This window comes from Capricornis sumatraensis, chromosome 10, assembly GCF_032405125.1.
Source record: "Capricornis sumatraensis isolate serow.1 chromosome 10, serow.2, whole genome shotgun sequence".
NCBI lineage: Eukaryota > Metazoa > Chordata > Mammalia > Artiodactyla > Bovidae > Capricornis > Capricornis sumatraensis.
This window is the reverse complement of record NC_091078.1, coordinates 47,172,218-47,184,745: the sequence shown is the minus strand read 5'-3', so window position 1 is coordinate 47,184,745 and position 12,528 is coordinate 47,172,218. Positions and strand designations below refer to the sequence as shown.

The 12,528-nt window shown below is 38.3% G+C and overlaps 1 protein-coding gene across 5 annotated transcripts in view; it reads left to right on the top strand.

Annotated features, from left to right (window-relative positions):
* Positions 1–12,528, top strand: part of NEK10 (NIMA related kinase 10) — a 252,892-nt gene that overhangs the window by 174,640 nt on the left and 65,724 nt on the right. For 2 of the 5 annotated variants that reach the window (XM_068981984.1, XM_068981982.1), the window contains 2 exons: positions 2,812–2,849; positions 10,563–10,575. In XM_068981984.1, the coding sequence (XP_068838085.1) occupies positions 2,812–2,849; positions 10,563–10,575 (51 nt within the window). Of the gene's footprint in view, positions 1–2,811; positions 2,850–2,948; positions 3,090–10,562; positions 10,576–12,528 lie in introns of all 5 variants that reach the window. The other 3 variants (XM_068981980.1, XM_068981979.1, XM_068981981.1) reach the window with 3 other exon arrangements.

Below are 12,528 nucleotides of genomic sequence, written 5' to 3'. Positions count from 1 at the left end.
CAGTGGCATGAGGTGCTGTAACAAGTGTGGTCTGTACATTGACAGAGATCTAATGCACTGACCATGTAGACATCTGCAGCTCCCGTCAGATACTGACTCAGATGTAAGCCCCCTTTGTTTTTCATAGCCAATCATTTCTCCCTGCCTGTGCCACCACCCCCTACACATTTGTGGAACAACTCTGCTGGGCTAGCAGAGAGCTATGTGGACTCGTGGGGTGTGTCAGAGGTTAGCTGTGGTAGAACATCCCCATCAGAATCCAGGAAACTTCTGATGCTGCTTGAGTAAGTGCTAGCAATGACCACTGCTGCCACTCTTGGGCTCTGCCCTGGGACCAGGTTGCCTGCATGTCCCAAGAATTTTAAATTTCGTTTAAATTTTTAAGATTACATTAATATTTATATTTAGTACATGTTGAAATAATATTTTGGTTATTTTAGTTTAAAATGTTATTAAAATTAATGTCACTTTTTTCTTTATACTTCTTAAAACTGTGGCTGCCAGAATATTTAGACTTATGTTTGTAGTTTGCATATTTCTGTTGGACAGTGCTGGGCTTGTCTAGAAGACTAGGACGTGGGCTATGTGTTTGCCCTTGCTGAAGGGTAACCCGTGTGCAAGGGAATGATTTGCTGGAACAGATGCTCTTCCCCTCTGCTCAATCCTGAGGCTTCTGCCCACACTTATATGGACACTGCTAAGATTATGCCCCTCTTTGAAAATGTGAGGCAGGGATTATCCCTTTTCCTTATGTAAACATGTGACCTTATCCAGGTGTAAAAACAATGTATTACCCATATAAAACTGAGGAGTTTCATTTAATTTTCAAGGGTCTGGAAATATGGGCTGGGAATGGGACAGAAAAAATAAAATAGGATCAAGGGAGGAGTGGATTGCTGGGGGATTGGAAGGCTGGAAATGGAGAGGGAAGGACTTCACTGTTAGATGCACACATTTTGATATTATTCTAGTAATTGAGTGGTGGGTGAATGAGTGCCGAATTTGCTATGCTTAATAACTTGGTTATGTGTTGCATGTATATATCAAAATTTCTGTGACTGTAGTGAAAGGGTTGGGGTAATAGGATTATCATCATGTTTATTTGTGTCTGAGTCCCTATATCAATTCCCACTTAGTAAACACCTATCATGTGCCTTAAACATAGAGGATGTTTGATGTACTTTGGTTGTGTTGCAGTTAAGTATAGTTCTTATAATTTGTCAGGGCATAGATGTTTCTTATTTCTTAAAAAAAAAAAAAACTGTTAAGAACTTGTCTCTAGATTCTAGTAGGTAAAACAAGATTGAAGGTTATTTGTGGCTGTCCTTAGTAGGGTCTAATGACTCTTCCACTCGGTGAAAGGTCCTGAGACCAACTTGCATAATGATAAGGAAATCCTAAATTTTGGAATAGGGCAAAAAGTGATGGTAATAATGCTGAGAACATAAGGAAAAATATAATCCTCTTAAATGTAAAAATTATCTCATTTCATAGGAAGAGCTATAGTTTCTTCCTTAAGACAGCAGGAATAAAGTATGGAACATACTAAATATAAAATTTTAAGTGCTTTCTTTTTCACACAAAATAAGTATCTTTATTTTATTTTTTATTTATTTTGGGGCTCCCCTCATAGCTCAGCTGGTAAAGAATCTGCCTGCAATGCGGGAGACCTGGATTTGATCCCTGGGTTGGGAAGATCCCCTGGAGAAGGGAAAGGCTACTCACTCCAGTATTCTGGCCTGGAGAATTCCATGGACTATACAGTCCATGGGGTTGCATCACAAAAAGTGATGGTAATAATGCTGAGAACATAAGAAAAATATAATCTTCTTAAGTGTAAAAATTACCTCATTTCATAGGAAGAGTTATAATTTCTTCTTTAAGACAGCAGGAATAAAGCAGGGAACACACTACATATAAAATTTAAAATGCTATTTCTTTTTCATACAAAATAAGTATTGTTATTTTGTTTATTTATTCATTTCTGGCTGTTCTGAGTCTTCCTTCTGTGGGGGCTTATCTCCAGTTGGGGCGAGCTGGGGCTACTCTCTAGTTGCAGTGCACAGGCTTCTCATTGCAGTGGCTTCTCTTGTTGCGAGCATGGGCTCTAAGGCACATCAGCTTCAGTGGTTGCGGCACATGGGCTCAGTAGTTGTGGTTCCCAGGCTCCAGAGCACAGGCTCAATAGTTGTGGATGCTGCTGCTGCTGCTAAGTCGCTTCAGTCTTGTCCGACCCTGTGCAACCCCAGAGACGGCAGTCCATCAGGCTCCCCTGTCCCTGGGATTCTCCAGGCAAGAATACTGGAGTGGATTGCCATTTCCTCCTCCAATGCATCAAAGTGAAAAGTAAAAGTGAAGTCGTTCAGTTGTGTCCGACTCGTAGCGACCCCGTGGACTGCACGCACAAGGGCTTATTTGCTGCAAGTCATGTGGGATCTTCCTGGATCAGATATCAAAACCATGTCTCTTGCGTGTCAGGCAGATTCTTTACCACTGAGCCACCAGGGAAGTTCAAGTATTTTGATTTTAAATGTAACAAGAAAATCATTCAAGCCTAAGATTTAGGCTTATATTTATTCTTAGAGCTTATGAACAACTGCGATGCAACCAGGTTCTTCCATTCGTCATAGAATGTCAGTTCTGCTCTGGGTTCAGTTATGTCTCTTTTCTCTCTTTATTAAACTCTTGAGGACATCATTAGGAAAAAGAAACCTATATTTTCATATGGTTTCATAAACCATAGTGGGATATAAGCTTTCAGTAAATGTTAGTCAAATCCAAGTTGAATAAACCTTCTCATTCTGCTTACAGAGACTTCACTGGTGGAATAGGATCCAGACTGAGACCAGGTAATTTAGCTTTGTCAGCAGTAACATCACACATGACACCCTGAAATTCAGTGCAATTTGTGTTACAGTCTCATGTCTTTCCCCCTTTTATTTCTTCAGCTTTGCTGCCTCTTGACCTGCTTCTGAAAGTGCCACCCCTCCTGCTCAGTGCCCACGTTAAGGAGGTAGAGGCTGAGTTAGTGACGGGGTGGCAGTCCCACAGTCTTCCCACTGTGATTCTCCACAGTCTCAAAGACCATGGTAGTACTTATGTTAGATAACATTGGTCTTAAGCACACAATGGGTGAACACAGAATTGTGGTTGGGCCTGAATACCCAAATGATGCTTGGGAGGTAACTCTAGTACAAACAACAGGAGAATCTTGTTTCATCTGTCCGTCATTATTATATACTTTGGCAAATTAACAGTGTCAAGGTGCTTTCTGTGTTCACTTATTTGATGAAATATATGAGCTATTTTTCTAAAGTTTGTGTTTTTGCTTTGGTAGGAATGTTAGCCAGTTGAATTTTGAAGCTAACAGTGCATACCTACTACCAAAAAATAGTAACTATGCTTTACATATGTATTTCTATAAGCTGTGCACCTATATGATATAAGACTAAAGCATATCTTTTCTTCTATATCTTTTACTCTGATGCAGATAATTTTTTTTTACTTATTTGTATTTGATTAAAACAATGTTCTATCAAATTGTTTCTCTAATAAGGTAGAAATTCTTAAAGTATAACAGTTTATAGTAATTGAGAAAAAAAGAGTGTGTTCATTAACATTTCTAATTTCTATTAAAGTGGACCAAATGTTCAACAGTAACAGTAAAGTTTTTAACTAAACCTGGATAATTCAGAAAAAAAAATTAATGATTGTGCTTTTAACATATGTATATGACTCAAGTATATAGTTCTGTTTTACTATGGTTAATTTGGAATTATTGCTTAAAGTTATTTTCACTTTAACTTCCTTAATTCATGTTCTTTTGTAGAGTTAATACATATGAACTTTTAGGAGATGAGAATTGATTTACTGTAATATTAGTCCATGTCTCCACATTTATTAAATTTGCTTTGGAAGAATTATTGACAGTTTGGGGGCATTTACATGATCAGCATAGATGCAGAAAAGAGATAACTTTGTTGTTAAGATGTCCAAAACATTGTTAAGATGTTATGTTGACCATGCCCCACTCCAGCTATTTTGGTACAAGGTAAGTTCGTAATATACCCATGAAGCTAAAATGATTGTTATTAATTTTAAAACAGTGAGAGCAAAACATATATATGTAAGCAATTTGAAGTTCAGTTTCGATTCATAAAAAGAATTACTTTTCCTAAAGGGTATGTTGAGTTAGTTAGTTCAAGATTTGACTTTATGTCTGTAAAATTAATCAGATCTCTGGATATTTAAACAAACTCTTTAGCATAGATAACATGTAATATATTATATTTCTTAGACCTACAGTTTGTTATACTATCTACTTTTTAAACATTTACCAATTCATGCATTTGAATTTAAAACAGAATATACTATAGCATTTTAAGTGTTGTCAGTGAATGCTAAAGTTTACCTATAAAGGAGTGATAGTTTTGACTAATATTATAGAACACAGTAATGCATATGGGGAAAATCTGAGTTATTACCTATGAGTTATTCCACATTACAGTGAAAAACCATATTTTTATTCATCTTAATGCAGAGCGGTTTTACTGAATATTATAAAAGTCATACTTTTTTTTCTATAAATTTATTTATTTTGATGGGAGGCTAATTACTTTACAATATTGTATTGGTTTTGCCATACATCAACATGAATCCACCACAGGTATACATATGTTCCCCATCCTGAACCTCCCTCCCACCTCCCTCCCCGTATCATCTCTCTGGGTCATCCCAGTGCACCAGCCCCAAGCATCCTGTATCCTGCACCAAACCTGGACTGACGATTCTTTTCATATATGATATTATACATGTTTCAATGCCATTCTCCCAAATCATCCCACCCTCTCCCTCTCCCACAGAGTCCAAAAGACTGTTCTATACATCTGTGTCTCTTTTGCTGTCTCGTATACAAGGTTATCATTACCATCTTTCTAAATTGCATATATATGCATTAGTATACTGTATTGGTGTTTTTCTTTCTGGCTTACTTCACTCTGTATAATAGACTCCAGTTACATACACCTTATTAGAAGTGATTCAAATGTATTATTTTTAATGGTTGAATAATACTCCATTGTGTATATGTACCACAGCTTTCTTATCCATTCATCTGCTGATGGACATCTAGGTGTCTTCCATATCCTGGCTATTATAAACAGTGCTGCGATGAACATTGGGGTACACGTGTCTCTTTCAATTCTAGTATCCTTGGTGTGTATGCCCAGCAGTGGGATTGCTGGGTCATATGGCAGTTCTATTTCCAGTTTTTTAAGGGATCTCCACACTGTTCTCCATAGTAGCTGGACTAGTTTGCATTCCAAATGTTGCAGGTGTTCTTGGACTAATTGGTTGCTTTGCCAGATGACAAACAACTGGTATAGGTCCCACTTAGATCGCCTCTTGTGCAAATGAGGATTCATTACATTGTATATAAACAACAGCTATAGTCCTGTATTGCCTAAATGTTCTGGAAAAAATTGTCTGGGAAGAGAGAATTTTGTCAGAACCTGGGTATCCCAGGACTAAATCTAGAATGTGAGCTCATTTTCCATTTGCTATGGCAGAACAAAGGGTAAAAACTGTTACTTTAGAGTGTCGAATGGCTGTATTAGAATGTAATCCTGCCTATAGCATACTCTTAAAATGTGAACTTCTAGGTTCATTTGTGGCCATATGGCAGTATTTAATGCACTTCCGAATGCCTGTAAAACAAATAACCATGAAGCCATTTCAACATTATTATTAAAAATCCTCTTGTTCTGCCTTTTAATACTAATTAGATTCTGTAAATAATTTATTTTATAATGTATTCCTTAGATTCATTTCAGTTCAGTTCAGTCACTCAGTCATGTCCAGCTCTTTGCAACCCCATGAATCGCAGTACGCCAGGCCTCCCTGTCCATCACCAACTCCCGGAGTTCACTCAGACTCACGTCCGTCGAGTCCGTGATGCCATCCACCCATCTCATCCTCTGTCGTCCCCTTCTCCTCTTGCCCCAATCTCTCCCAGCATCAGAGTCTTTCCCATGAGTCAACTCTTCGCATGAGGTGGCCAAAGTACTGGAGTTTCAGCTTTAGCACCAGGCCTTCCAGCGAACACCCAGAACTGATCTCCTTTAGGATGGACTGGAATGCAATATTACTCAGCCATAAAAATGAATGAATTTGAGTCAATTCAAGTGAGGTGGATAACCTAAGAGCCTGTTATACAGAGTGAAGGAAGTCAGAAAGAAAAGAACAAATATAGTATATTAAAGCATAGTTTGTTCTCGGTGAGTCTGTTTCTGTTTTGCTCTATGCATTCATATGCTTTATTTTTTAGATTCCACATATAAGTGAAAACACACACAGTATTTATCTTCCTCAGTGTGACATTTTTCACTAAGCATAATATTCTCTAGGTCCATCCACATTGCTGAAAAATGGCAGAATTTAATTCCTTTTTATGGCTGAATAATATTCCATTGCATATATACACACCATATCTTTTTTATCCATTCATCTGTTGATGGGCACTTGGGTTGCTTCCGCACCTGACAATTGTAAATGATGTTGCTATGAACATTGGGGTACATACATCTTTTTGAATTAGTGTTTTTTTGTTTTCTTCAGATATATAACCAGAAGTGGGATTGCTGGGTCATATGGTAGTTGTATTTTTAATTTTTGTGGAAATTCCATGCTGCTTCCCATAGTGGCTGAACCAATTTACACTCTCACCACCAGTATACTAGGGTTCCCTTTTCTCCACATCATTGCCAACATTTATGTGTTGTCTTTTGGCTATAGCCATTCTGATAGATAAAACTTGATCTCTCATGATGGTTTTGATCTGAATTCTCCTGATGATTAACAAGTTGGAGCATCTTTTTATGTTTCCATTGTCCAGCTGTATGTTTACTTTGGAGAAATGTCTATTAATGTGCTCTGTCCATTTTTAACCTTTTTATATTGAATTGTATGAGTTTTTAATTTATTTTGGGTATTCCCCTTATCAGACATATCTTTTGCAAATATCTTCTCCCATTCAATAGTTTGTCTTTTCATTTTGTCTATAGTTTGATTCACCGTGCAAAAGCTTTTAAGTTTGATTAGATCCGATTTGTTTATTTTTGCCTATGTTTGCTGTATCTGAGAAGGCATATCCAAAAAAATATTTCTAAGGCCTCAGAGTGTATTGCCTATGTTTTCTCCTAGTTTTATGGTTTCTAGTTTTACATTTAAGCCTTTAATCTCTATTTTGTGTTTAGTTTTGTATCGTGAGTGAGTGAAAGTCACTCAGTTGTGTTCAACTCTTTGTAACCCCATGGACTATACAGTCCATGGAATTCTCCAGGCCAGAATACTGGAGTGGATATTCTTTCCCTTCTCCAGGGGATCTTCCCAACCCAGGGATCTAACCCAGGTCCCCTGTATTTCAGTGGATTCTTTACCAGCTGAGCCACCAGGGAAGCCCTATTTTTGTATATGGTATGAGGAAATGTTCTAATCTTGTTGTTTTAAGTGTAGCTGCCCAGTTTTTCCAGAACTATTTGTTGAAAGACTCTCTTTCCTCCATTTTATATTCTTGCCTCCTTTGTCATAGATTAGGTGACCTCATGTGTGTAGGTTTATCTCTGGGGTCTCTACTCCATTCCATTGATCTATGTGTCTGTTTTTGTGCCAATACCATACTGTTTTGACTACTGTAGCTTTGTAGTATAGTCTGAACATAGGGCACATACATTCAGCTTTGTTCTCCATGTCTGTGCCTCTGTTCCTGCCCTACAAATAGGTTTATCAGCACCATTTTTCTAGATTCCATATATATGCATTAATATATGATATTTTTCTCTTTTTTACTCACTTCATTCTGTATGACACGCTCTAGGTTCATCCACATCCCTACTACTAACCCAATTTCATTCCTTTTTATGACTGAATAATATTCCATTGTGTATATGTACCACATCATTATCTATTCATCTGTCAGTGGACATCTAGGTTGTGTCCATGTCCAGGCTATTGTAAACAGTGCTGTGATGAACACTGGGGTACATGTGTCTTTTTAAGTTGTGGTTTTCTTAGGGTATATGGCCTGTATTGGGATTGCTGGATCATATGGTAATTCTATGTTTAGTTTTTTAAGGTATCGCCATACTGTTCTCCACAGTGGCTGTACCAATTTAGATTCCAACCAACAGTGTAAGAGAGTTCCCTTTTCTCCACATCCTCTCCAGCATTTATTGTTTGTAGATTTTTTGATGATGGCCATTTTGGCTGGTATGAACTGGTACCTCATTGTAGTTTTGATTTGTATTTCTCTGATAATTAGTGATGTTGAGCACCATTTCTTGTGTTTATTGGCCATCTATATTTCTTCTTTGGAGAAATGTCTATTTAGATCTTCTGCCTATTATTTTATTTTATTTTTTTTAAATATTGAACTCCATGAGCTGTTTGTATTTTTGGAGATTAACCCTTTGTCCACTGCTTTGTTTGTAAATATTTTGTCCCATTCTGAGGTTTGTCTTTTTGTCTTGCTTATGGTTTCCTTTGCTGTGCAAAAGTTTTTAAGTTTAATTGGATCCCAGTTGTTTATTTTGTTTTTATTTTCATTATTTCAGGAGGTGGTTCAAAAAAGATCTTGCTGTGATTTATGTCAAAGAGTGTTTTTCCTTTGTTTTCTTCCAAGAGTGTTATAGTCTTACATTTAGGTCTTTAATTCATTTTGAGTTTATTTTATGTATGATATTAGGTAGTATTCTAATTTTATTGTTTTATGTGTACCTGTCTAGATTTCCCAGCACCACTTATTGAAGAGGCTGTTTTCTCTCCATTGTATATTCTTGCCCTTTTTTGTCATAGACTAGGTGATTTTAGGTCCATGGGTTTATGTCTGGGCTTTCTATCCTGTACCTGTTATATTTCTGTGTTTGTGCCAGTACCATACTGTTTTGATTACTGTAGCTTTTTAGTAAAGTTTGAAGTCAGGAAGCCTGATTCCTCCTGCTCCATTTTGCTTTCTCAAGATTACTTTGGCTGTTTGGGGTCTTATGTGTTTCCATACAAACTGTAAGATTTTTTTGTTCCAATTCTGTGGAAACTGCCATGGCAATTTGATAGAAATTGCAGTGAATTTGTAGATTGCTTTGGGTGGCTCAGATGGTAAAGCGTCTGTCTACAATGTGGGAGACCCGGGTTTGATCCCTGAATTGGGAAAGTCCCCTGGAGAAGGAAATGGCAATCCACTCTAGGACTATTGCCTGGAAAATCCCATGGACAGAGGAGCCTGGTAGGCTACAGTCCATGGGGTTGCAAAGAGTCAGACACGACTGAGCGACTTCACTTTCACTTTCACTTTTGAGTAGTATATTTATCTTTACTATATTGATTCTTTTAATCCAAGAACATGGTATATTTCTCTGTTTGTGTCCTGTTTGATTTCTTTCATCAGAGTTTTATAGTTTTCTAAGAACAGGTCTTTTGCTTCCTTAAGTACATTTATTCTTAAGTATTTTATTCTTTCGACTGGGAGACCTCACTCCAATTAATATTCCCTGGGGCATGATGTTCTCTGTTAGTCCAGAGGTTCTGACTCAGTTCTCCCACCTCAGGAGCTCAGGCCTGGTCTCTGGCCCATGAAGTGGGATCTTGCAAGTCACAGGTCATGCAAAAAAAAAAAAAAAAATAAGGAGCAGGACAATACAAATAATTACAAATTAAATTTAAAAAACTAACAGATATATTCAGAAAAATAAAAATCTATATAAAACAAGTACTGGAGGGTAAAACTAAGCTCCAGTAGCAAAGAAGAAAAAAAATCATTAATGATCATAAAGAAGGGAGCATAACAATAATAAAAATAATAAAATGAATTCAGAAAATTAACAGATATTTTATTAAAAATAAGAAGAATATATACAAAAGAACCACTGAAGGGTAAAACAAAACTTGATAATGGCAAAGAACAAAAAAAACCCAAAGCAAAACAACAACAAAAGAAACAAAAAGACAGAAAAACCTCAGCTGTGAGGGGCAGGGCTTAGGCAGGGGCTGGGTTTATGTGGAGGCTAGCTTTAGGCAGGGGCAGGGTCCTGATTCAGGACCCACACTACTGGAAAAGACCCTGGTTGGGGGTTGGGGCTTTGGTTCAGCCTAGCTGAGGGGGCCTCTGCAGTCTCTCCTGCCTTAGGGTGTGGAGGATCACATCTGGGGCCCCAGGAGTCTCCCTGGGGCCGAGTGGGTAGAATAACAGGCAGGTTCCCTGATCCTCTGAACTTCAAGTGACTCTTGCCCCAGGGCTTGGCTCTTCCTTCTACTCCCTTCCTCTCATACCCATAGGACCTACACAGGCAGAGTAGGTCTTGTAGGGTGGAAGGCACCTTGAAGGTCAGAGAGGGCCCCAGGGGTGGAGAGCCAGGCCCAGGGCCTTAGGAGACTCCTTTGGGCTCAGTGGGCAAGGGAGCAGCAGGCACTTCTGACCCCTGAGGGCTCCCCAGTTTGGCTTGCGTCCTTCTTCCCACTCCCTCTCACACCCCCAGTACCCACATGGGCAGAGAGGTCCCTGAAGGGCATAGGACCAGGCTTGGGGCCTGTGCAAGCTCCCTGGGGCCAAGTGGGCAGGAGGGAATGCCAAGAACATTCCCCCGTCCCCATCCTCCAACCTCTGAAGGTCCTTCCTACTCCCTGTTAACCTCCTGGAGGCAAGCATGCCTCTCCTGGTGCTCCCAGTCACCCATCAGCCACACCAGTCCTGTCTGGCCTCCACTTTTCTCCCCTCTTTGCTCCCGTTCACATACTACCTGATTGCTTAGTGGTTCCCCCTATCTGCCTAGTTTTCAGAGGCCCCCCACCAACATCATGTGAGTATCCTAGTTGTAGGGTAACAGAAACTCCTAATGTATACATACACACACACATATATATATATATATATTTTTTTTTTTTTCAGGGAGCTCCTGCTGTAAACTCTCCCTTCCTCTGTTGTTCAAAAATCCCTGATTCTTAGCAGAGAGAATTCAGAAAAATAGTATACTATGTCTTGGTCAATTGGGGGAATATGTGTAGTCCATCTCCTGAGCATTTTGTAGTAACTAAAAGATTCAGAGCTTGTGCTGTGAATTGTGACTTCAGTAGACTGGACCGAGAGTGGGCCCCTAACTTCACTTCTGTAATGTGTCATGAGATAATAAACCAGATATAGTGCACTGCAGAAGGTATGAAGACATAATGTTTCCAATTTATTACGTGTACTTGCTTTTCAAAAATATTTGATTCATTAAATGTTAAAAGGTACAATGAAAACATGTTAGAAGTAGCAGTTCCTTTTAAGAAAAGAAGTAGTATTTCAGGTGTGGGAAGGAACATATGTGTTAGCTTACATGGTCCATGGTTTCATGGTCTCCTGGTAACAAGTTAGGAGAGTTGAGTAAGTGTAGAGTTTAGGCCCATCTAAATGCAGGTACCGGTTTTTCAGGCTTGGTTGGACACACTTCTTAATTTCAGTTATCTGTAAAATGAGGACACCATTCAGAACAGTTACAAGGACCACATGAGACGACATGTGTGAAACCCTTGCCAGCACCTCTCCAGGTCCTCCTATCACCACCTCAGAGGGGAAACAGCTGTTCAGTGTCATGTTCCCCACACAGTAAGCTAGCATATATTATTGTTTGGCATTTTAAGTAAATTGCCACTTATAATGAATTTTGTGGTTTTCTCCTAAGTTTTAAAACACTAATTCAGCTCCCTATTTTAATAAAACCATAAAAGGAATATGGAGGGAGGAGGGAGGGGGGTTCAGGATAGGGAACACGTGTATACCTGTGGCGGATTCATGCTAATGTGTGGCAAAATCAATACAATATTGTAAAGTAATTAACCCCCAATTAAAATAAATAAATTTATTTTTAAAAGTTTGATTTTATTTAAATTTGAATGAGACTTTATATCTTTTGCAGCAGGAACTATATAGGTATGAATCATGAACATACTATGCATGACTGACATTGAAATAAGATCAGTTTATATGGTATCTTTTTTTTTTCCTGGCCACATTCTGTAGAATGCAGAATCTTAGTTCCCCAACCAGGGAACAACACAGGCCCTTGACAGAACATAGATTCCTAACCACTGAACCACCAGGGAATTCCCGTCTATGATCTCTTTTTAACGGAAATTTGTTTTAATAAAATTGTCAATATAAATATGTGTTGCATTTTTTGTGAATAGTTAAGTGTAGTATTTTCAGTGTGCTAATCTGAAAGACTGAGGGAGAATGCTTTATATGGCTAAGATTTGCCATGAAGTTGGTAGTTATTAATGTCTAATGAATAAAAATTTTAAAGATATATATTTGGATTTTTATTTTTGTTTTCCTAAAATTACTAATGGCTAAATACATATTTTGGGATGGGGAATATAAAAAAAAGTGATGATTTGATAAGGTAGAAAAGGAGGAATAAAAATGATCATACCTAGGATTAGCTGAAGTTGTTCAGGAAATCAAGAGGGTTTGCAAGTGTTACAGTCAGACTCCCATCA